Source organism: Stegostoma tigrinum, chromosome 22, assembly GCF_030684315.1.
Source record: "Stegostoma tigrinum isolate sSteTig4 chromosome 22, sSteTig4.hap1, whole genome shotgun sequence".
Taxonomy (NCBI): Eukaryota; Metazoa; Chordata; class Chondrichthyes; order Orectolobiformes; family Stegostomatidae; genus Stegostoma; species Stegostoma tigrinum.
This window is the reverse complement of record NC_081375.1, coordinates 44,017,622-44,041,700: the sequence shown is the minus strand read 5'-3', so window position 1 is coordinate 44,041,700 and position 24,079 is coordinate 44,017,622. Positions and strand designations below refer to the sequence as shown.

The 24,079-nt window shown below is 43.1% G+C and overlaps 1 protein-coding gene across 2 annotated transcripts in view; it reads left to right on the top strand.

The window, feature by feature from the left end:
• Nucleotides 1-2,624: 2,624 nt before the first annotated feature.
• LOC125463674 (dynein axonemal heavy chain 9-like) overlaps nucleotides 2,625-24,079 on the top strand; it is a 453,254-nt gene continuing 431,799 nt past the window's right edge. For both annotated transcript variants that reach the window (XM_059653804.1, XM_059653803.1), the window contains exons 1-3: nucleotides 2,625-2,984; nucleotides 18,852-19,045; nucleotides 22,735-22,893. In XM_059653804.1, the coding sequence (XP_059509787.1) occupies nucleotides 2,637-2,984; nucleotides 18,852-19,045; nucleotides 22,735-22,893 (701 nt within the window). In that variant the 5' untranslated portion in view covers nucleotides 2,625-2,636. The remainder of the gene's footprint in view (nucleotides 2,985-18,851; nucleotides 19,046-22,734; nucleotides 22,894-24,079) is intronic.

Genomic DNA, 24,079 nt, shown 5'->3' with positions numbered 1-24,079 from the left:
GTTTAAAATGCATTCATTTACATCCAAATCCCATAAAGCTGGTCTAGAGCTCTTGTACTCCAACATTATGGATGCAGCATCAAATGTATTTTGAAACTAATTTTCACAAAAATACTACAGTCTACCATTTTAAGTATGTTCTAAGATTGAATTTCATTTGTAAAACACAACATGTTCAACTGAATTCAGGGTCATCTTGACTTTAACAGGACCTTCTGGAAAAGTATGAGCAATTTCAAGACAATCAACCAAAAATTAACCCAGAAACAATTGATTCTGCAATTGTTATTGGTTATGACACTTGCTTCTCATCTCTTAACAAAAACTGCTGCCAGTTAATAATATAACGGGGAAATTTGCATAACTTTGTCATAGGATGAAGGGGGTGTGCGTAACGGCTTATGTTGGAATAGAATCAGGCGATGGTGGTCACTGTGCTTTGATTCACAGTTTCGACCTAATGCCTTGGGCATGTGGGTTTAAATTCTACCAAAGCAGATGGTGATATTTAAGTGCATTAATAAATCCCCAATTATTGTAAAGTTGTTCATTCTCATGGCAGCCATGAAATTATTTTATAAATGCGCAATAATGCAGATGCTGGAGATCTGAAATATGAATTGAATACTGCCATTTATGCCTTCCCCTGATTGTTGTTGCAAAAATCCATCTGGTTCACTATAAACCCTTAAAGAAGGAAATTTGCAGTCCATACCTGGTTTGGCCCACAGAACCACAACAATCTGGTTGACTCTCAACTGGTGCTCTGCAATTGTTTGGCAACCTATGCAACTCGAGGACAATGAGAAACATGCATCATATGTTATCCTTGCCAGCAGGGCCCACATCCCACAATTTTTTTTTAAAGAAGTGTTTTGAAAACTCCAATGATCTAGTAGAATCTGTTGAGAGAGAAACAGAGTTAATGTTCAATACGATTTTCTCTTCACAGATGCTCCCAGACCTAAATTTTTGTAGCACTGAGTTTTTATTCCAGGTTTGTAACATTGACAGTATTTTGCTTTTATTAGAGTCCAGTTTGAGTTTGTCCATTCAAGTAATTTTAGGCTGCTGGGTTTACCTCCTCCTGGATTGTCACTCGCAATGTGCAAAATGTGAGAAGTAAAATTGTTGAAAGTTCCCCACTCACAGCTGTGTTTGTGTATATACCTTTGATCAATTCCTATTCTGCACTCTGACTGTGAATTGTCTAGTGTTGCTTGTGCTGTACAGACCTGATGTCTTCTTTTTTGTCCTTTCCTGACAAAGTAATCACTTTGATAGTTTTTAAGTGATAGTGAACTTTGTGTTTTCTTGATACGACAGACATAACTGGCATCACAGCAATCGAGAAGCATTGTGCCGATGTAATCAGGTATCCATTTCTGATCCCAAATGTACCAACCCTCCCCCTAGAACCCTGTAACCCCTCATGAATCTATACAGTCATGGAGAGCATTTTTTTCAAATAAGAGTGTGAGAAACAATCATCTCTCGCATCTCAGGAAGTTACAAATGACGGATATGCATATGTCTACAATTCTGTGTGCAAACATTTATTTGTGAACTTCTGATTCAGTCTGATACAGACACATGGACAAATGTCCATCTATCTAAAAGTATCTGATAGGATAGTGAATGTTGGGATTAAAGTCATTGCACTCAACTTGTTTCCCAGATTATTTATAACTCTATTTGCCAAGTACACCTGGTCTTGCAGGGACTTATGGCACAGTGGTAGGGTCTATAATTATGTGTCAGAAGGATGGGGTCTCAGGTCCCACCAGCTCCAGATGTTTGTCAGAACATTGTCAACTGATTGATTTAAAGACCATCTGCAATGGTTCTTTATTTGTTGCTTTGGGCGGATTACAACTAAGGAGAAGAGATGACCTGTAGTTACTGTAAATAAAAAAAATGTTGGTGATCACAACAGGTCAGGCAGCATCCATGGACAGAAAGCAAGCTCACGTTTTGAATCTAGCTGACCCTTCATCTAGACTCAAAGTTAGCTTGCTTTCTCTCTGCTGACCTGCAGTGACCAGCAGCATTTTTTTTACTTTCAGTACAGATTCCAGCATCTGCAGTAATCTGCTCCTGACCTGTAGTTCAATTGGGATCTAGTAAACCGACCTCTGATTGTTTTGCTGTTGAGCGGAGAAATAGAATTTGCCCTCACGACATTCAATAGGTGTACACCCCAGGAAATTGTTAGTTTTGCTTTTGAAGTGCATGGACACTCCATTTTTTATTTCTCATTTGCACTTTTCCCCGTGGTCCCTTCACCTTTTTTCATCTTCTCATAGCCTTTTCTCATAGATACCTTCCAATTCCTACCTCCACCCCGACCATCCTTTTTGTTTGTTTGATCTCTCTTCACCTGTCTCTCTGCTCTGGTTGCCTTCCCCCTTCTTCCAGTAATTGTCACTGCCGTCCTCTTTTCTGGCACCAGGCTGGTGTGGGGAGGAGCTGGAAGTTTCGCGCTGTGCAGCCCACTCGTTCTCCCGAATTAAACCCCACGCATGTTCCTTGCATGCAACCTGCAAACAATCCGGTTGCTAAGGGCTGGGCTCACCCAGCGTCTCTCGCTCTTCACAGCAGCTTTTAGGTGGCCGGCTGCAGGAATCGGAGAAGGCATGGAGGACCGCAGCTCTGACCGCAGGTGGGAGTTCCTGCAGGACTATGTGCTGAAGGCTCTGAAGCTGAAAGCTGAGCGCTGGCACAAATGCACTGGCACTGAGGAGCACCGGCTTGCGATCCAGGAGTTTATGGAGAACAGCGAGCAGACGGTGCTGGTGATATCTATGAACCCGGCTGGGCACCTGGTACCTAGTCTGCATTTTCCAAACCTCAGCAAAAACAAAGCTGTTTTCTTCGTGAAAAGACACAAAGACAAACTGACTGCAGATTCCGTGAGGACCAACCTGCTGTTCGGAGACCTGGCTTACTGTCCCCTGGACCAGTTTGCAGCGCTGGTGGACGAGGTAAGTCAACTTTTTAAAGCTGGTTTAGACATTTTAAGCAGAGGAGGGGTCGAAAAGCATTGCAGAGGGGCTGGGATTCAAATGTTAACATTTCAAATATAGGCCTTCCAGCAAGAACGGTCAGAAAAATGTTTCTTACACAGTACTGCTTTGGAATTGTACTGCAGAAGTGCTATGTTCTTCCACAGCCACTGCTTTAAATGTCCAGAATATCCATCTTTATGCTCTCATCACTAGTTTTACTAATAGAGAATGTTGGGGTTTTTTTAAAACATTGTGTAAAGATGCATCCCAGGCAGGTTTGCTCAATATCATTTGAATAACAGGGTTGCCATACAGTGTAGAAACCTTAGTGTGGAAACAGGCTCTTTGGCCCAATGAGTCCACATTGAACCTAAGAGCATCCCACCCAGACTCATCCCCTGTAGCCCACCTAATCTACACATCCCTGAACACTCGGGGCAATTTAGCATGGCCAGTCCACCTAACCTGCACATCTTTGGACCGTGGGAGGAAACTGGAGCACCCGGAGGAAACCTACACAGACACTGGGAGAATGTGCAAACTCCGCACAGTCACCTGAGGGTGGAATCCAACCCAGGTCACTGGCGCTGTGAGGCAGCAGTGCTGACCACTGAGCCACTGTGCTGCCCCTAATAAGTTGTATTGAGTGTCACTGTCCATGACATGTTCAATTTGGTCATTACCCCTAATAATTTATCTGAATATTGTCTCATAGTATTTTATATAACTCCTCACAATGCAGACATGACTTGAGTCAGTTGGTACTTGGCAAGGGAAAACAGTGTGAAGATGTTGTTCAGCAGCAATATTACTGAAAAGTGCTGGAATAAAACTAAGATTTGATAAAAGTCGCAGGAAGCACCAGGTTCCGTCGCTAAGGAAGGTGATGCTGAGAGCAGTCCACTGGTTTTGATGATTGAAAAGCTTACATTTTGTGTTTGTGAAGGGATGCATTGGAATTTGGTTATTTGTCATGTTTCCACTTCCTCATTATTTTGGACTAGTAGATTATGGTAACTGATTCTGTCAAATTCTACGTTTAGAGGTGAGTTAATGATTTTAATGAGTGATTTGGGATGCCTGTCAAAAATTCTCCTCACTTCTCAAAAACTTCCGAATGTCGACTATTTTTTGGTCTTGTTACTGCGGGTTGCAGTTCACTTCAACCTCAGCCCCCAACACTCTATTAAGTATGATGGAAAGCTATAAGTCCAGTCAATTGCATCGCAGGCAGAATTAAAGATACAGGTGATGTCATGTTGAAATTAGATTCATTGTACCTGGCAAGTAGGTGCAATTGTTCATTGTAACTTTTTGACTGTTGCATAAAATACAAGTTCTTTCCATCATTTTTCAGCAACTTTTTTTAAAACTCACTGGCTTAGGATGTGAGAGATGAATGGTTACCAAGGTCTTCTGATCCTGCATGCGATCCACTGATCACTGATTTAAAGCAGAAGTGCTGAAAGTTGAGTGAGTGCAATTTTAAGCTTAGCTGTGGTGTGCTCAATGGTATAGATGAATGTGCTTTCCAGGCTCTCTCACTTGGATTATGACTTGGGTATGACACCGAGGCAATTTTCTATGGGCATGGAAATTAGACCAGCAAGCATTCCCAGGGAGGAAGTTCAAAAAGGCAGGGATTTCACATCACCTTCCAATTGGGCATATGCCACTTCAATTTCCCTTTCTTTGTTGTTCTCAGCTTGACTTTGTTTGGCTGGGACTAAGTCTCAGTTTCTTTTTTAATCCAGGGAGGAAATTTAGCTAGGCTTCATTTTCCTCATTCCAAGAAATTCCTTGGTTGAAAACCTGTCATTTGGTTAGCATGCTGACACAGCAAGTATTGATCCAATACCTGTAATGCCTATATCATCCAGTTATGAAGGAACACTTAATCATGCTCCAGCAGACACTATCAGCTAATATCTTAAGAGGTGATGGAGAGAGGACAGCAAAAGAAAAAGGATTTTATCTGTTTTTAAGGGATACCAAATTGTTTCTGAAGCAAACAACAATAGAAATTGCTAGAAAAACCCAGCAGATCTGATAGGATCTGTGAAGAGTGAAACATTTAATGTTTCATGTCCAGTAACCCTCCTTCAGAATGTGTTTTTTTGCTTGTTTCATTTTCGTGTTTCTGAATGTCACTTTACCATTCTCAATCATGTACAAAGTTCTGGTAATGTTATACCATCAGCACTCACCTATGCCCCTTTATAATGAAAAACTTCCAGTTTAAATTTAAAATAAACGCTCACTTAAAAATGCCCAATACATTGTGCTGTTGTGCAGTTGGGGCAGTTCTGAGTGTACCAGTTTGGCAGACATAAATTGAACTCTTAGGAGTGATCTCATCCAACACAACTTAACTGCCCACATGGAATTATCCTGTACAGTTTACAGCTGAGTACATTCACAGTTGAAGAAGTGTGCCAGAGTTTAGGAGATTGTATTCCAAATTTCCATTCATTCATTCATTATTAGAACCATGGGTTTCTGGTAACTGATACTCTCAAATTCTACCTTTTTTGTTTCTTGAGTTTCATGAATTCTAACTGGATTGCAATTAAAGGATCCTGTTCATTTTCCCATATTTTGTAACTGATAAAGACAGTAAAACTATTACTTCAACAATGGTTCAGCATTAATGGTGGTATAATGGTGGTACAATGGAGTATTTAGAAGTAGAGCCATATGATAGAGCGACACAGAGTTGGAGTTTTAATTGCACACTGACATCCTAATTTCAGGTATGTTCCAGACATCAGATCCCCCTCCTCCGTGGGCACAGGAAATTTTGAAATCTCATTGCACCCACTGTATACTTTCTTAGTGACTGGCTTTAGAATGCCATTGATGACAAATTGAACAACTATGTGTTGACTTTATAATCATCTGTAGCCTGGTGATGTCTGTATTGATAGCAAAACACAGGGCACATAAAAAAAACTTGTTAAAAATATTAGCATTTCTGCTCTGTTATGAAGAGACCAATTCCCCTTTCCATAAACTAGTGCCAGAGTTCCTTCAGTGAACAGGTTTGAGATAATGTATTGCTTCTGTGAGATAAGTATGCTCTTGAAGATTTTAATTTATGGTTTATAATCTGAAAATCAATTTAACAGGATGAGGGAGGAAATTGAACATACTCATTTGAAATAGTGAGCGTTATTTCATACACACAAGTTTTTAAAAATGCTCCCACTGATGTAGATTTATAACATCCATTTTAACACAAATAGGCAAGGCTGCACTGAAAGGCAAACTCAATTTATATCCTTTGAAATATGTTCCATAATTGATGTAGGCTGTGACACAATAAATATTTGAAAATATTGTTTATTCATTGGCAATTGTAATTGGAAAGCTTAATGATGTGTATTCTCATTCTCCAATCATTTTGTTTCCTTTTATTAATCCTAATATGTACCTTTACTTAGCTGTTGCAAGTTGTCAAAACACCTTCCTCCCTGGCCTGCTCACTCTGTTGAAATTGTGGCTTATTGCATATCTACACAGTTGTCCACACCAATGCATTCATTTCACGAAGCCTCAAAATAAAGAAATCCTTTTCTCCATGAGTTTGTTCCTTCTATACATTTATAAAACCCTAAAATACATTAATATTCAACTTTTAACTCTTTCATCGAACTTCCAGAAAAGAAGCTATTGATGAAGTCACATGACCTTATACAGTTGATCTATGAATGGATTGTGAATAAAAAACATACAAACACATTCCGTCAAGTGTGAGAGACTCTTTAGGTTGTGTGGCCTCAATATCATTGATCCAATCTTGCCAGTGTTTTGAAGGGTTTATTTTGCTTGATCTGGACCCCACTGCAGAATCACGTGTCGACAACCTTTGCCAATCCATTATCATTTATTCTGCTTTTATATTATCAATTATCTTTCCTTTTTGTTTATTTCTAACCTTCTTTCACTTTGTATTTTAATGTACTCTCTAAGCCAATAGATCCCATTGGTGTCGAGAATGGATTTCAAAAAGATCTATTTTTGCCATCCCCTTATTACTTCATTTTCAGCCCTAAGGCAGAACCAGAAAATTAAACAAACGTAATGATATTTGGATTTAACCAGGGTTTTACTTGTAAGGAAATAAAATGTGAGGCTGGATGAACACAGCAGGCCAAGCAGCATCTCAGGAGCACAAAAGCTGACGTTTCGGGCCTAGACCCTTCATCAGAGAGGGGGATGGGGAGAGGGAGCTGGAATAAATAGGGAGAGAGGGGGAGGCGGACCGAAGATGGAGAGTAAAGAAGATAGGTGGAGAGAGTATAGGTGGGGAGGTAGGGAGGGGATAGGTCAGTCCAGGGAAGACGGACAGGTCAAGGGGGTGGGATGAGGTTAGTAGGCAGCTGGGGGTGCGGCTTGGGGTGGGAGGAAGGGATGGGTGAGAGGAAGAACCGGTTAGAGAGGCAGAGACAGGTTGGACTGGTTTTGGGATGCAGTGGGTGAGGGGGAAGAGCTGGGCTGGTTGTGTGGTGCAGTGGGGGGAGGGGACGAACTGGGCTGGTTGAGGGATGCAGTAGGGGAAGGGGAGATTTTGAAACTGGTGAAGTCCACATTGATACCATATGGCTGCAGGGTTCCCAGGCGGAATATGAGTTGCTGTTCCTGCAACCTTCGGGTGGCATCATTGTGGCAGTGCAGGAGGCCCATGATGGACATGTCATCAAGAGAATGGGAGGGGGAGTGGAAATGGTTTGCGACTGGGAGGTGCAGTTGTTTGTTGCGAACTGAGCGGAGGTGTTCTGCAAAGCGGTCCCCAAGCCTCCGCTTGGTTTCCCCAATGTAGAGGAAGCCGCACCGGGTACAGTGGATGCAGTATACCACATTGGCAGATGTGCAGGTGAACCTCTGTTTAATGTGGAATGTCATCTTGGGGCCTGGGATGGGGGTGAGGGAGGAGGTGTGGGGACAAGTGTAGCATTTCCTGCGGTTGCAGGGGAAGGTGCCGGGTGTGGTGGGGTTGGAGGGCAGTGTGGAGCGAACAAGGGAGTCACGGAGAGTGTGGTGTCTCCGGAAAGCAGACAGGGGTGGGGATGGAAAAATGTCTTGGGTGGTGGGGTCGGATTGTAAATGGCGGAAGTGTCAGAGGATGATGCGTTGTATATACTGCATCCATTGTACCCGGTGCGGCCTCCCCCCCTCTCCCTATTTATTCCAGCTCCCTCTCCCCATCCCCCTCTCTGATGAAGGGTCTAGGCCCGAAACGTCAGCTTTTGTGCTCCTGAGATGCTGCTTGGCCTGCTGTGTCATCCAGCCTCACATTTTATTATCTTGGAATTCTCCAGCATCTGCAGTTCCCATTATCTCTTTTACTTGTAAGGAGACATGTTTTGTTTTCCAATCCACCAATTAATAGTGGCTGTTGCCTTGATATCTTGGGTTAGTTGATAACTTACTGACAGGATAATTAGATTCAATTAAAATGAAATTTGGGTAGTTTCTACCATGCATGGAGGATCTGCAGTTGAAGTTTCATGCTTGAGTTGCCAGCTAATTTCTGCTTACCACACACCCACCAGCAACATTAAGATTGTCTGGGATAGTAGGAACTACCGATGCTAGAGAGTCTGAGATAACAAGGTGTAGAGCTGGATGATCACAGCAGGCCGAGCAGGGAAGCTGACATTTTGGGTGTGGACCCTTCTTCATTAAGAAGGGTCCGGACCCAAAATGTCAGCTTTCCTGCTCCTCATGTAATCTGCTTGGCCTGCTGTGTTCCTCCAGCTCTACACCTTGTTATCTCGTATTTAAGATTGTCTGTCCGTTTTTGTGATGATGAGTGCGGGATAAATATTGACCAGCACACTGTGGCCAACCCCCCTTCAAAGTAGTCCTACGGGATTCTTTCCCATCCATTTAAACAGACAGATGGGGCCTTGGTTCAGCATTTCATCTGAAAAAAATTCACCTCCAATAGTGCAATAGCTTCATCAGTAATACACAGGAGTGTGCTCAACTGCTGGCGTGAAATGTGAACTCAAAGCCTTGTGACTCAGAGACTCCTGCTACCAACTACTAATGACTGGCACACGACTGTCCAATACTAAAACAGATTGTGGCATTGACTCTCTAATGAATCATGTATATCCCAGATTTAATTCCTGGTCTTTGCCATGTTAACTGATATTAGATCAAGCAAACGTGTGAAGCAAAGTAATAGAATTGGCTGTGGAGTCACTAGATTCTGATCTCACAGTTCCAAATATGTAGCAACCCCTAAACTAAAATGCATGTGTAAATGGCAGTTGAAGGTGAGAATTGTCTCACTATCACTTAGGATTGTGGAACTCACTATCCAGTCTTGTACGCATAGAATCTGAGGCTCTGAAGCTGCCACAGGAATGTATGAAATTTTCCGTCTTGAGTGAGAAACCATACTTTCCAGCTGAGGGCAAGAAAAAGAGAGAACAGTGAGCAGAAGTTAAAGAAAAAAGCTTGAGGCTATACAAGTTAGCATTGGAATATTACTTCATCAGTTTACTAAGCCTAAGTTTGCTAGGTTTTAAGACAAATGCATTAACATTATCAATGAGATTACAGGAAAGGCTGCTATATAGGTCCAGATAATGCCCCTGCCTCAGCTAATTAACTGCTGAAACCTGAGTTTTTGCCTTTGTTACTTCTAGAGTATCCCTTCCATTTCTCTCCTGGCTGGTGTCCCATCCAAAAGCCCCCCTAAACATGATGTCATCCAGAGCCCTGCTGTTTAAGTACTCTGCTGCATCACCTCTGAACTCACTGACTTATGTTAACTCACAATTACTGTTACTCAATTTTATAATTCTCACCCGAGTTTTCAACTCCTTTAGTGGTATTGCCCCTCAGATCTCTTTAATTTCCTCCAGCTACGCAACCCCCTGAGCTATCTGTGCTCCTTTCATTCTGGTGGTTGTACCTTTAGCTGCCTGGATCTTGTGTTTTGAAATTCACTTCTAAAATTTCTTTGCCTCTCCTTCCTCCTTTTGAAATGTTCCTTAAAGCTCCCCTCTTCAATCAAACTTTGTGGCATCTGTAAGTATCTTCTCATGTGTCCCAACAACACATTTCATTTATTGAATAATATTTGTTGAATATTTCATTGTGCCAAAGATACTGTATACCTACAAATTAGAAGATGGACAATGGTTCCTGAGTGGGTGCCTCCCTATGAAATTTCTCATTATGAAACTGCATGGTTATCACTCCCATCTCTTGTCCCCTTCTAAGTTCACAATTCTGTTGATTAGATTTCTCTGCATATTGCAGAGTAGCATGTTTGGCCCATTTTAACCTTCAGATGAGAGAGATAAGATCTAGGCCCGAAACGTCAGTTTTTGAGCTCCTGAGATGCTGCTTGGCCTGCTGTGTTCATCCAGCTTTACATTTTGTTAACTTAACCTTCAGATGAATCTGCTTGATGATTCCAAGTTCATTTTCCAATATATCTTACGAACTCTTGTTAACAACTTTAAAAAAAAAACAGATGTAGATTTTCTTTCAAAACTGCCTTAAAATTCCTAGACATCACTGGATATCTGGACCACATTTCTATATTGGAAAATGCAATACCTTGCTTCTGCCCAAAAAAATCTGCTGCTTTGTTCTTTTTCCTGATCTGCAACCTGTGGGAAAAGTTTCAACGTACATCATCTCTCAAGCTTGACTTCAAATTCTTGGACTCAGTCCTTCTTGGCATCAGGTTCCTAACTGTCAGAAACTATAATCGGAGTCTTTTGTTCAACATGGTGATATAATGTCATTGTACTATTTAACACATTCACAATATCAAGCTGTCATTTTATGGTGTGAGAGCACCAAGAGTGTTCATGATTTAAAATATAAATACTGTACATATGCCATTAAGATATTAAAATGTGAGGCTGGATGAACACAGCAGGCCCAGCAGCATCTCAGGAGCACAAAAGCTGACGTTTCGGGCCTAGACCCTTCATCAGAGACGGGGATGGGGTGAGGGTTCTGGAATAAATAGGGAGAGAGGGGGAGGCGGACTGAAGATGGAGAGAAAAGAAGATAGGTGGAGAGGAGAGTATAGGTGGGGAGGTAGGGAGGGGATAGGTCAGTCCAGGGAAGACGGACATGTCAAGGAGGTGGGATGAGGTTAGTAGGTAGGTGATGGAGGTGCAGCTTGGGTGGGAGGAAGGGATGGGTGAGAGGAAGAACAGGTTAGGGAGGCAGAGACAAGTTGGAGATAATGGGAACTGCAGATGCTGGAGAATTCCAAGATAATAAAATGTGAGGCTGGATGAACACAGCAGGCCAAGCAGCATCTCAGGAGCACAAAAGCTGACGTTTCGGGCCTAGACCCTTCATCAGAGAGGAGACAAGTTGGACTGGTTTTGGAATGCAGTGGGTGGAGGGGAAGAGCTGGGCTGGTTGTGTGGTGCAGTGGGGGGAGGGGACGAACTGGGCTGGTTTTGAGATGCGATGGGGGAAGGGGAGATTTTGAAGCTGGTGAAGTCCACATTGATACCATTGGGTTGCAGGGTTCCCAAACGGAATATGAGTTGCTGTTCCTGCAACCTTCAGGTGGCATCATTGTGGCACTGCAGGAGGCCCATGATGGACATGTCATCTAAAGAATGGGAGGGGGAGTGGAAATGTTTTGCGACTGGGAGGTGCAGTTGTTTATTGCGAACCGAGCGGAGGTGTTCTGCAAAGCGGTCTCCAAGCCTTTGCTTGGTTTCCCCAATGTAGAGGAAGCCACACTTGTTACAGTGGATGCAGTATACCATATTGGCAGATGTGCAGGTGAACCTCTGCTTAATGTGGAAAGTCATCTTGGGGCCTGGGATAGGGGTGAGGGTGGAGGTGTGGGGGCAAGTGTAGCATTTCCTGTGGTTGCAGGGGAAGGTGCCGGGTTTGGTGGGGTTGGAGGGCAGAGTGGAGCGAACAAAGGAGTCACTGAGAGAGTGGTCTCTCTGGAAAGCAGACAAGGGTGGGGATGGAAAAATGTCTTGGGTGGTGGGGTCGGATTGTAGATGGCGGAAGTGTCAGAGGATGATGCGTTGTATCCGGAGGTTGGTGGGGTGGTGTGTGATAATGAGGGGGATCCTCTTTGGGCGGTTGTGGCGGGGGCAGGGTGTGAGTGATGTGTTGCGGGAAATGCGGGAGATGTGGTCAAGGGCGTTCTCTACCACTGTGGGGGGAAAGTTGCGGTCCTTGAAGAACATGGACATCTGGGATGTGCGGGAGTGGAATGCCTCATGGTGGGAGCAGATGCGGTGGAGGCGGAGGAATTGGGAATAGGGGATGGAATTTTTGCAGGAGGGTGGGTGGGAGGAGGTGTATTCTAGGTAGCTATGGGAGTCAGTGGGCTTGAAATGGACATCAGTTACAAGCTGGTTGCCTGAGATGGAGACTGAGAGGTCCAGGAAGGTGAGGGATGTGCTGGAGATGGCCCAGGTGAAGTGAAGGTTGGGGTGGAAGGTGTGGGTGAAGTGGATGAACTGTTCGAGCTCCTCTGGGGAGCAAGAGGCGGTGCCGATAGTCATCAATGTACTGGAGGAAGAGGTGGGGTTTGGGGCCTGTGTAGGTGCGGAAGAGGGACTGTTCCACGTAACCTACAAAGAGGCAGGCATAGCTGGGGCCCATGCAGGTGTCCATGGCCACCCCTTTAGCCTGTAGGAATTGGGAGGAATCGAAAGAGAAGTTGTTGAGGGTGAGGACGAGTTCGGCTAGGCGGATGAGGGTGTCGGTGGAGGGGGACTGGTCGGGCCTGTGGGACAGGAAGAAGCAGAGGGCCTTGAGGCCATCTGTGTGGGTAATACAGGTGTATAGGGACTGGACGTCCATGGTGAAAATGAGGTGTTGGGGGCCAGGGAATTGGAAGTCCTGGAGGAGGTGGAGGGCGTGGGTGGTGTCACGGACATAGTCCTGGAGGAGGTGGAGGGCATGGGTGGTGTCATGGACGTATTAAGATATCACTGTTTTGTACTTTGAATAAGAAATATTGCGCAACTAGATTGGCTCAACACTACTAGTTAACAAACATTGTTCTCAATACGAGAGATTGAATCACTATATATATTTACCTATCTTTTTAGTGCATTGGTTTGTTAGTTACAGAGCAGCAACAATGATTAGCTTTAAACTTTAAACCTTCAGAGTTAATTGCATGTAATGATTTCACCCTAAAGCTGGCTTGCTTTGGAATGTTGTGATGTTTTATGAGCAGTCCTCTGTGCTGACATTGTATGAAGTTGCCTGCACTGTGATTATCATGGGGCAGTCTTGTTGTCGCGATTGTCCTTTAGGGTGGGAATCTATAGAGTCATTTGTTTTGGTGTCATAGCGGAAACCACTTTGCTAATTTAATGGAAAAGAGTCTCATTTTTAAAATAAAATGTTGCTTAATTGTTAGTAACTAAGCACAAGTTAGACTTATATGATTGTTAGAGAGATGATAAGCAGGGTATGAATGGTAGGTCTCATTTCTTTGAGATTCTAAACTGTTCTCCCACCGAGTTTATTATACATCATTTTGGGTAATCCTTAAGGTAGTCCTTTCAGACACTTCCAGCCTTATACAACATCTGCCAAGCATTTTTCTTCTCATTGGGGTATTAATAATTTCATTTACCACTACTTAATCTCAACCCAAGTATCTGATTTCATAAATTTAGGTGATCTGGAGGTTTCATTGTTACACCTGAATACAGTGTCTTTGGACTTGGAAAATTGGATTCTGTTCTGACAATGTGAAGGTGAAAGTCGCTTTGAACTGGAGGACCATTAATCTCTTGCGTCTCCTTCCTGGAGAATGGATGTCCTGTTGAAACAGTCATTTACATTTTCTGCAGTATCCTGGATCCCTGAGCCTTATGATTTGTTCCTGACTGTATCTTGAATCTTTAGACATTGGTTATCCCTTCTTAGTTTTGCCTTCTAAAGAGCTGGCATCTTCAATTTGTCAGATTTTTATTTATCGTTCTGCTGGTAAATTGAGTTTAAAGTATACAGTCTCTATCGTATCAGTTAGCTTGAAGCTTTTGTTTGGTCTTACTCATTGCAATGAAAGTGAAACCATCATGTTCACTTCCTTGGCTTTGTTATTTAATGCTTCCTTCTTGCTTGCCATAATCTCTGTTGCTATTGCTGACAATGCCTCTGAGATAAGGAAACTAAATTCTTTATTCGAGTTGACAATTTTTGAATTGTTTCAGCATATGGTGTCAGACATAAAAATGTCATAACTATTTTTTTCACCAAGTTGCATTGCACTTCAAGTTTCCTCAGTTGCATGTGCAGCAGTGACCTCAGGCAGGCTGTACTTATTGACTTTGTGTTTGCTAGTGTTTGTTCACAAGCCTTGCTGATCCTTCCAGTCTGAATTCTCTGTCCAGTGTTGACAGCAGCGGAAAACATCACTGCCAGCCCAGTGTAGTCACAGGTTTCAAGCTTATGTCCAATATGAAACAAATTTCTAATAGCAATATAGTAAATGTAATTGAATTCTGCTTTCTCTTTTGCCTCTGCTATGTGTGTTGGGAGCTCAAATTAACTCTTCTGTTACTTTGTTCCGTAGTCTGGATGTTCCTTACCTATGTGAATTGCTCTTCTCGACTGGCTGCTCCTGAGCCAGCTGTTTCTTGACAATAACCAGTTTGAGTCATCCTACCATTTGAATCAAGCCAAATGGGGCACCTGAGAAATGGAGTTCTGGATGTTGAGGTTGAACAGTTGAGTGCTTCAAAATGTTCTTTCCAGCCAGCTTTGACCATCTCCCTGTTGTTGATATGCTCTCCTCCATACCTGGCTATCATTGGAGTGGCCCCTAGACTGTTTGGGCCATTGATCATCATGAGAGTGCTGAAGTCACACATGTCTTTGGCATGCATGTGCTGTTGGATCTCCCACGATATTTCAATTGTCTATTTGTTCTTTTAGTTATAAGGTTTACCATTCCACCTAATTTGCTTGAAGAACTGCTGCTTTTCATTGAGCGATGAAAGGTTGTGCTTAACTCCTTCAGTTAGTTCCCTTACCTGTTGGTCATTTTAGTCAAACCAGTCACAATGTTTTCACGTAAAGAGGCCAAGGATTCCTTTTTGAAGGTGTTTGTTATAATAGAGTGAGGTGTTTATTATAATGGAGAATGAGGTGCTATAGTGGCAGACCGTACAAGGTAACCAAAATGACTGCTGGTATGTGCTGCTTACAACAAAGGGTTTAGTTACCTTTGTTTCCTGTTGCTAAGCAAATGCTGATATAGAGGCTGACCTTTAGCAGTGATCTTCACAAAAGCGTCAAAGACTTTGGCTCCAATTATGTAATACTAAAGGTCGGAGATTGTGAAGCCCAAAGTAATATCATGGGGCTCTGAATCAAACAAACCAATTCAGAGAATCAGCACGAAGTAAGGAATGTGCATTATGTGCATTTCCATTTCCTGTGTCAGAACTAACGTGGGAGCCATTTTCTGCTCCACCTTCAGCCTGCCTCCTGCTCTGAACAGCAGCTGCTGCAGGGATTTCTCCCCGCTGTGGGCAGGAATTCTTTGAACTGTCTTCAAAATATCTGTACAATCCCGTATGAGGGTTTCTGTACCACAGCAGCATTTGTTTTCCTGCAGTGGGACTGTGAGCAGAGAAGGGAGGAGGAGAAGAGACCAAATGCAAAATGGGCAATTAGTGTCGGGTTTGAATGCAAGCTAAAAGCTGAGGAAGGAAGTGGAGGGACCCACTGGAAATGTGGAGAGGTGGAGAGATTGTCTTTCAGTCTCGATAATAATCGTACGAATGATTTCAAAGCTGCTGATAACCTGTCTAAGGCATTGATCAGGGCTGGTTTCTCTGTAGAAAATAGCAGTCATCAAAGATGCTTTACTTGGATTTTATACTAGCTTCAAAGGTAATATTTCATGTAATAGAGAAAAGAAAAATCAGTGACTGATACACAGATATTTCCAAATTTTGATGAGTCAGAGAGCTTATATCTGCATGTCCTTGCTGCCCACTGCAATCTAGTGAACAGTCAACTATAGGGTTTTGATTTCACTCATTCTTCTTTGTAACTCCCCCACCGATGTTTGAGATCTACTCTTTGCCTTTCTCGTGATGTTGTTTGACCTCTTCTCATTGATGAGACCTTTTGCTGATGTCATCATTCCTTATGGACCAGTCTTTGGTGTCTCTTAGACGTGTAGCCCGTGTTTTTGCACGGCAATGAGATGACAGCTGTCTTCAGCTCTTTCCAGATTTCCTCGACTTTGTTAAAATGAAGCTTTGATGAAGACATTGTTGAAAGTTGATTAGTGTGCTTGATGCTTGAAGCTGCTTAAAGTAGAGCTTTTTGTCTGAGAGAGATAATAGGAACTGCAGATGCTGGAGAATCCAAGATAACAAAGTGTGGAGCTGGATGAACACAGCAGGCCAAGCAGCATCATAGGAGCACAAAAGCTTTTGTGCTTTTTGTCTGAATTGTTTCTTTATCTTCAGCTGCTTGTCTGAAACTGTTTGTTGATGACTGCAACACCCAGGAGTTCTTCAGTATCATAAAGGCAGTTTGTGGGCTCAACATCTTGGGCCCCAAACTGTTGCGAAGTAAGGATGGAACGTTTTTGAGAGAGAGAGAAACCATCTGCCTCTGATAGGGAGAACACTTCAATGAGCTCATGACTGGATTACAATCAATGACAAGAACCGGTTTGAGGAATTCCCACAAAACTCCCAATCAAATATGATCCTGGACTGCGTACCTGCCCCTTCTATTTCTACCCCGTCATAGTTTCCAAGATTTTGTTCCTGATTTTATTTTGAATGTGAATGGTGCTTGAGTTATGGATTAGCCTCAATCTATGACTGGAATCGTGAACAGAGATGGACAGCAAAGGAATGGAGTCGCATTGAAGTAGACTCTGAAACAGTGGGGGGCAACCAATTATTGAATTGACTGAATACATGTAGCCTTTTGTACCTTCTGAACCCAATCTGGATGGACACGTTGAGGTATTTATCTGTTAATGCGTTTAGCAGCTTGACTTTTCCATCAGCTGGATTTGCTGGTGTGCCAGGAAGTTAAGAAATCTCTTTATTCTATGTAAAACAGGCAATCCTATCAAAATAACAACTGCCAGCAGGCCAGTATTGAAATAATAGGAGCGGAAACAAAAATGTATTGCCAGGCAGAGAAAGTAACAGCTTAGATGTGTTATGCAGCTAAAACACCAACAAGTGGATAGAATCATAGAATCCTTACAGTGTGGAAGTCGACCATTCAGCGCATAGAGTTTACATTGCTCCTCCAACCAGCATCTTACACAGACTCACCCCCTGACCCTATCCTTGTATTTCCCATGGTTAATCCACCCAGTCTGCACATCCTTGGACACTATGGCCAATCCACCTAACTTGCACGTTTTTGGGCTCTGGTAGGAAACCCACACAGACATGGGCAGAATGTGCCAACTCCACACAGATGGTCACCCAAGGATGGAATCGAACCTGGCTCCTTGGCAGTGAGGCAGCAGTGCACTAACCACTGAGCCACAAAGCACCCAGAGATAGGAAAGTTGAGGTGTGTAAATAAAGTAAATCATTTTTGATTGGAGCCAGACTAGCCATAGTAAAGAGATCAAGAAGAAAGATAATGACCCTAACGCACACAGTGACATTGTGATTGGAGTATGCTAGAGGCCATCATAATCTAGTGAAGGGACAGGGAAAACCCCCTGCAACACGAAGGGAAGAGGGATTCCATTGATACTGCAGAGTCAAAAAGATCATTTTACCTGGAGATGAATTGATTGCTGGGTCTGGGTGTGATGGGGTGTTGCCTGAAATACAATGGATTCCTTAGTTATGGACAGCGCACCATCAGGTCTCCATTAGAAAAGGACCCAGTGCTGAGAAATGAGTTCTGGATTAGGAGTGTTCAGTTTTACAACACAACTTACCAGAAACTAGTCTGGAAGGTTTGAGACCCTGTAATCATTGCACATATCTTGACTCTTAATGATGCTTGTGAGGTCGATGTTGCTGTTGTGATTTTAAGGTATATAAATGTGTGACTCAAATTCTGATTGCGGAAGCAGACTCTTCAGTGCTATTTCCTTTTTCTTAGAGCTATGGTCTTGTTTGAACTGGAAATCACCTGCGTTTGCAGTGTCACTACAATTCCTCATGAAGGATTGCTAACCGTTGTCCGTTAAACCTACAGATGTCAATTAGAAATCTTTTCCATGGTAGCCCGTGAGTTGACTTATTGAAATAGCACGTGTTTCGCAATAGATGTAGATGCTATTTTGTCTGGAAGAAAAGGGAAAATCCACTCAATATCTCTTCCACCAAACGTGCGATATTATGTTTGACACAACCTGACCCAATATCAGCATCCTACCGACCTGTACTGAACTAGCTTTTTGAATAGTTAGCCTTTTGTGTGATTTCTGTATTTTTATTTACATGTACCCATGCTGTTTAATTTTAGAATCTTCAATTCTGCACAAGGGAATTCCAAATCTTGAGGAAAAAATATGGAACTCCCATTTGTAGTAGTTGGATGGAGCAGCTCCGAGTTAGAGCATGTTATGTGGAACATCCCAAGGAAGTATAGTGCCTCTAAATTGAGAGAGTATAGGGCACTTGAAGCAAGCCAAAAATGCTGCTATGAACCAGTATGAACAATTTAGAGAGAAATGCCTTGGAGAGGTAGCAGAGTGACTATTGCCATTATGGAAGCAATAATCTGATTGGTAAATCTGAACAATCCAAATGTGTATTAGCTCTACATAGATTAGATAGCATGGAATAAGAAGCAATTTATGTTGTTCTGAATTAACCAGAGTTATCTATCTGTCCTTCTCCCTAGGTGGTCGTGCCAGTTTTAACCAACAGCAGGAATTACAACAGCTGGCCACAGGTTGTGTCCCAAGATGTCGTGCGGCATGTGCACAGCCTGAAGAGTAATGTCTTTGTTGTCGTGGGCCAAGTCAAAGGCAAGACCCTGCTGCCTTTGCCAGTAGGAGCGGAGAGAGCTGCAGATTTGTTTGAGTTGGGAAAGAAGTAAGAAACATATTTGCTCTTTGAAGACGTTATTCTCTCGTCAGTTTTTGAATGCCATAAAACATCTGCTGGGGCCCTCCTGCCAGACCTTTGCCTAAGCTGACCTGAAATTATGCAGGTGCATGAAGATTCCTTTGGGTATCCTTCCCTCCTCTTTATGGGCAAGTCTTGCCAGGTTGGCGTAATCTAACCTGGCCACCAGTGTGATCTCAGGGCAAATGTGTCCCCATGGTACCTTATGGAAAATAAGATCAGAGAATCACTACATCCCTCCTTGGAATACTGCGACTACTCTCAATTCAGAGGTGCAGTACCTTCTTACAGTTTCTAAGAAGGGCCGCCAATTATCTTAGGCCCCAAGTCAGATTTATTGCCCACCCCACGTTGCTCTTGAGAGGGTAGTGCTGAGCTGCCTTCTTGAACTGCTGCAGTCCATTTGGGGTACATAGACCCACAATTAGGGAGAGCGTTCCAAGTTTTTTGACAGAGCGACACTGATGGGACAGTCATATATTTTCCAGTCAGGCAGGGGAGTAACTTGTATGGAAACTTTAACGTAATGATGTTTCCATGTATCTGTTACCTTTGCCATTCTAAATAGCTGTGGCCATGGGTTTAAAATCTGCTTTCTAAGGAATGATAGCAAACTCCTGCAGTGCAACTTGTAGATGGCGTATACAGTTGCTGCTGAGCTGTGGTGGTGGAGGGAATGAATGTCTATGTATACAATGCCAGTTGAGGGGCTGCTTTATCCTGCGCAGTGACAAGTCTCTTAAGTGCTGTTGAGCTGCACTCACCCAGGCAAGTGAAGACAACTCAATCACACTCCTGACTTATAGATGGTGAATGAGCACTGAGCAGTCAAGAAGTGAGGATTTCAGAATTCTTGGCCTCTGATCTGCTCATGCAGCCACAGTATTTATATGGCTAGTCCATTTCAGCCAAAGTCAATGGTAACCTCTGGGATATTGGTAGTGGGAAAATTTAGTGATGCTAATGCTTGTTGAGTGTCAAGGCAATGATCAGATTCTCTTGTTTGACTTTGCCTGGTAGTTGTGTTACACAAATATTAATTACCACTTACCAATCCAAGCTGGGATGTTATCCGGTTGTGCTGCAGTTGGGCACGGACTGTTTTAGTGTTTGAGGAGTTGTGAATGGCTAAATATTGTGCAATCACCAGCGAACATCCTCACTTCCGACCTTACGATCAGTGGGCTTGTGGCAGCTCTTTGCCTGGTCTCTCGGCAGCTCATGGCGGGTCCCGGCCTGGTATCTCGGCGGCTCGGGGCGGGTCCCAGCCTGGTCTCTCGGTGGTATGGCTGACTGGTCTCTGGCTCATGGCAACGTCTCTGCTCAGTGAGCGAAAGGATTCCACCTGGGCAGGTTCCTGAGGCACTGGGGAGATCGGAGAGGAGGCAATTTCAGCAGCAGTGATAGTATCTGTGTGGTGGTGGTGTTACGAACAGACAGCTAAGGTCTCCTGGAGAGTGAGATGGCAGAGGACTCATTAAAGACTGCTGAACTTTTATCTTATTCCTTCATTTTCCGAATTCAAACCACAAAAGAATTTAATGTTAACTATTACCATATTTCTTTATTTTTCTACTATTTTATGAAGGGATGCTTGGCACTTTAACTTTCATTTTTCTTACTACTTCATACCTGATTTTTTTATACCTAGGTACCATGGTAGCTAGGATAGTTTCATGTCTAGTGATATTATACACTTTTCGCTGTACTCATCTACTTCTGTACTTGCATATGTGTGGCAATAAAAATCTAAAATCAAAAAAAAATGATAGGTCATTGTTGAAACAACTGAAGATGGTAGGGCCTGGGACACTATCCTGAGGAACTCCTGTTGAGATGTGGTGGAGCTGAGATAACTGACCTCCAACAATGACAATAGGCTTCCCTTTTGCTGGCTATGAATCCCAAAAGTAGAAAGGCTCCCTTCTGATTCCCACTGATTTCAGTTTTGCTAAGGATCCTTGATACCACACTTGGTTAAACGCAACCTTGATGTTACAGGCAGTCACTCTCACCTCACCTCTAGAATTCAGATCTTTTGTCCATGTTTGAATCAAGGCTGTAGTGAGGTCAGGAGCTGAGTGGCCCTGACAGAACCCAGACTGGCTGTTGTTGAGCAACTGCTGCTTGACAGACAAATGGTTTCATTGGTAAGAAGATCAAGGGTTATAGTGAAAAGGCAGGAAAGTGGAGTTGATGATTCTAGCTGAAGATTGTCACAAATTTTTCAGCCTTACCTCTTGTATGATGTGCTGCTCTCTTCCTGAGGATAGGGTTGCTTGTGGAGCTTCCTCAGCCAGTGAGTTGTTTAGTTGTTCACCATCTTTCCTAACTGGATGTGACAGCACTGCAGAACTTGGATACGATCTGTAGGTTGTGAGTTACTTAGTGCTGTCTGTCAAGTGGTATGCAAGTAGTCCTACGCTATAGCTTCATCACTGGTGCCACATTTTAATGTTTGGGTGATGCTGTTCCCTGCATGCCATCCTGCGCACTCTGTTGAAACAGGATTGACCTGTGCCATGATGGCAATGGTAGAGTAGGGGGGATGTGCTGAGTGCAATCCTGCGACTGATGATGGTGGCCCACAGTCCCTCTTGGATGCCCAGTTGTGAGTAGTTTTCTGTTCAAAATTTATCCCATTAAGCATGGTGGCAGTGCCACATAACATGATGGAGGGTAGCCGCGAGTTGAAGACAGGGCTTCACCAAGGATTGTGCCGTGGCTACTTATACTATTACTTTCGTGGGCAGTAGCATCAGTATCAGGCTGAGAATCCCCCAGGGTGAAAAGGAATATCTGATCTTTCTCAAAATCTTTGTTGCACTGACCATATCAGTGAAACATGTAACTATCGACTAATAAGCAGCACTTCATTTCTTGTTATCTATGAGATTCTGTAGTTAGACATGGAAATGATTCACCAATACCTGAGCAGATCCAGCAATCCCTGTAGTTCTCTATATGAAGAAGAGTAGGGGAGCAGCAATCTTCATCTATAGCAGCTCTTGCAGAGTGTCAGTTGACATGCATAGGTTGCCATGTCTGGAATTTTCCAAAGAATTGATAGCGAAATATCTTCAACCAATACAGGAGTGATGGAAATATGCCATCCTGTCAGAAAAACAGCTATATTTTCCAATTATGTCTTGATTACCATCCTGGGGATATGTGGATGGTGTATGCTGGTAAGGGGAAATGCCTCATTATTAAGGGACTGCAAAACTCTTTCCAAAATGTGCGAAAACATTAGCTCCCTTCAGTTTAGAGCCACTCTTCGTAACTTCTTTCTCTGTTCTGTTCAGCCCAATCTAGTGATATAACTTTTAGCAGCTGGTGGCAACCATGAAGGAGGCCAGCTGGAACAATTAAGTAGATTCTCTTTGGGTTTAAAAAAAAGTGTCTGTCTTTGGGGGAAGGAGGGCCTTCCATGTGTAACAAGTGTCATTTTACAAAAGACAATACATACAAGACTCAAACAAAGTTTTAAGAATCTTAATAATCTTTGGAGTCCACACTTGAACGAAGATAGAGGAGTTGAAAAAAAAACTCCATGTTTAATCTTACAAGATCCCAGTGGATCAAAGTAATCCAATCCTTCAGTTTGAATATTAACCTAGGTACGCTGAATAAATATTTCTGTGGTTTTCATGCAGTGGGGAAGCCCAAGACAAAGGGATTGTGCATGCTGTTGAATCAGTTATTATTGCTTGGAGCCACCAGATCAATGAGGTGCTAAAAAAGGACTCTTCTGAACCCTTGCTGAAAGGCTGCAATCCCAACCCAAATGTGGAGCTGGAGTTCTGGAAGAACAGGTAACGCTGCTTCAAAATGGATTGTAGTTAAATACCATTACGTGGGCTACTTTATATTTTTTTCCTCACTTTGTTTATTTTTGAATGGTTATGATCGCTGACAGATAGTGGTGATTTATGTTTTTATTGCTCACAAAAATAACACAGTCAAGTCACAATTTATCGTTTTATTCTTTAATTCCTGGGCTATCGGCTTCACTGGCAAGGTCAAAGTTGATTACCCATCTTTAATTCATCATGAAATGACAATGGTGTGCCACCTTGAAAGCAACTACATGGCTTGCTTGGCTATTTCTGAGTCAATCAGGGGCGGCACGGTGGCCCAGTGGTTAGCACTGCAGCCTCTCAGCACCAGGGGCCCAGGTTTGATTCCAGCCTTAGGTAACTGTCTGTGTGGAGTTTGCACATTCTCCCCGTGTCTGCGTGGGTTTCCTCCGGGTGCTCTGGTTTCCTCCCACAGTCCAAAGATGTGCAGGCTAGGTGGATCGGCCATGCTAAATTGCCTGTAGTGTTCAGGGGTGTATGGGATATAGGAGGATGTGTCTAGGTGGGATGCTTCAGGAGGCGGTGCGGACTTGTTGGGCCAAAGGGCCTGTTTCCACACTGTAGGGAATCTAATCTAGTCACATTACTGTGGGCCTGGATTCATATCCAGGCCAGATCTTGTACGAATGGCAGAATTTTCCCCCCTTAGCTATGTAGTGAACCAGCTGTGTTTTTGCAACAAGTCAATAGTTGAACAGCTTCTATTACTGACATTAACCTGTTCTTTTAATTAACCAGGAATATGTTACCCAGCACCAAGACTGGATGTGATTTGTGTCTCTGGAAGATTAGTCCATGCATCTGCATTGCTTACCTTTGTGTATAATGACCATGATGCTGCAGTACCTTTGTAAATCATTGTGATAGATTGTGATAAGTTGTGATGCACAGGTCTTCTGCTTCCCAGTAAATCTAAGTTATAACTGCATTCTTGCAGAAGAAGTGGTGTCCCAAGTGGCTTCCCCATTGACAATCACTTCATTCAGTCGGACCTGAGACACGTAAATCAGCTAAGCCCTGGATCGATCAACAGTTTTTGCTGCAGTGCTTACAGCTGGAGCAGCAATTTATATCTGTTCAGTGGCTTCAGCATTCCTGATTGAGGAAAAGGATACCAGTTTATGTATCCGCTGCTGATAAC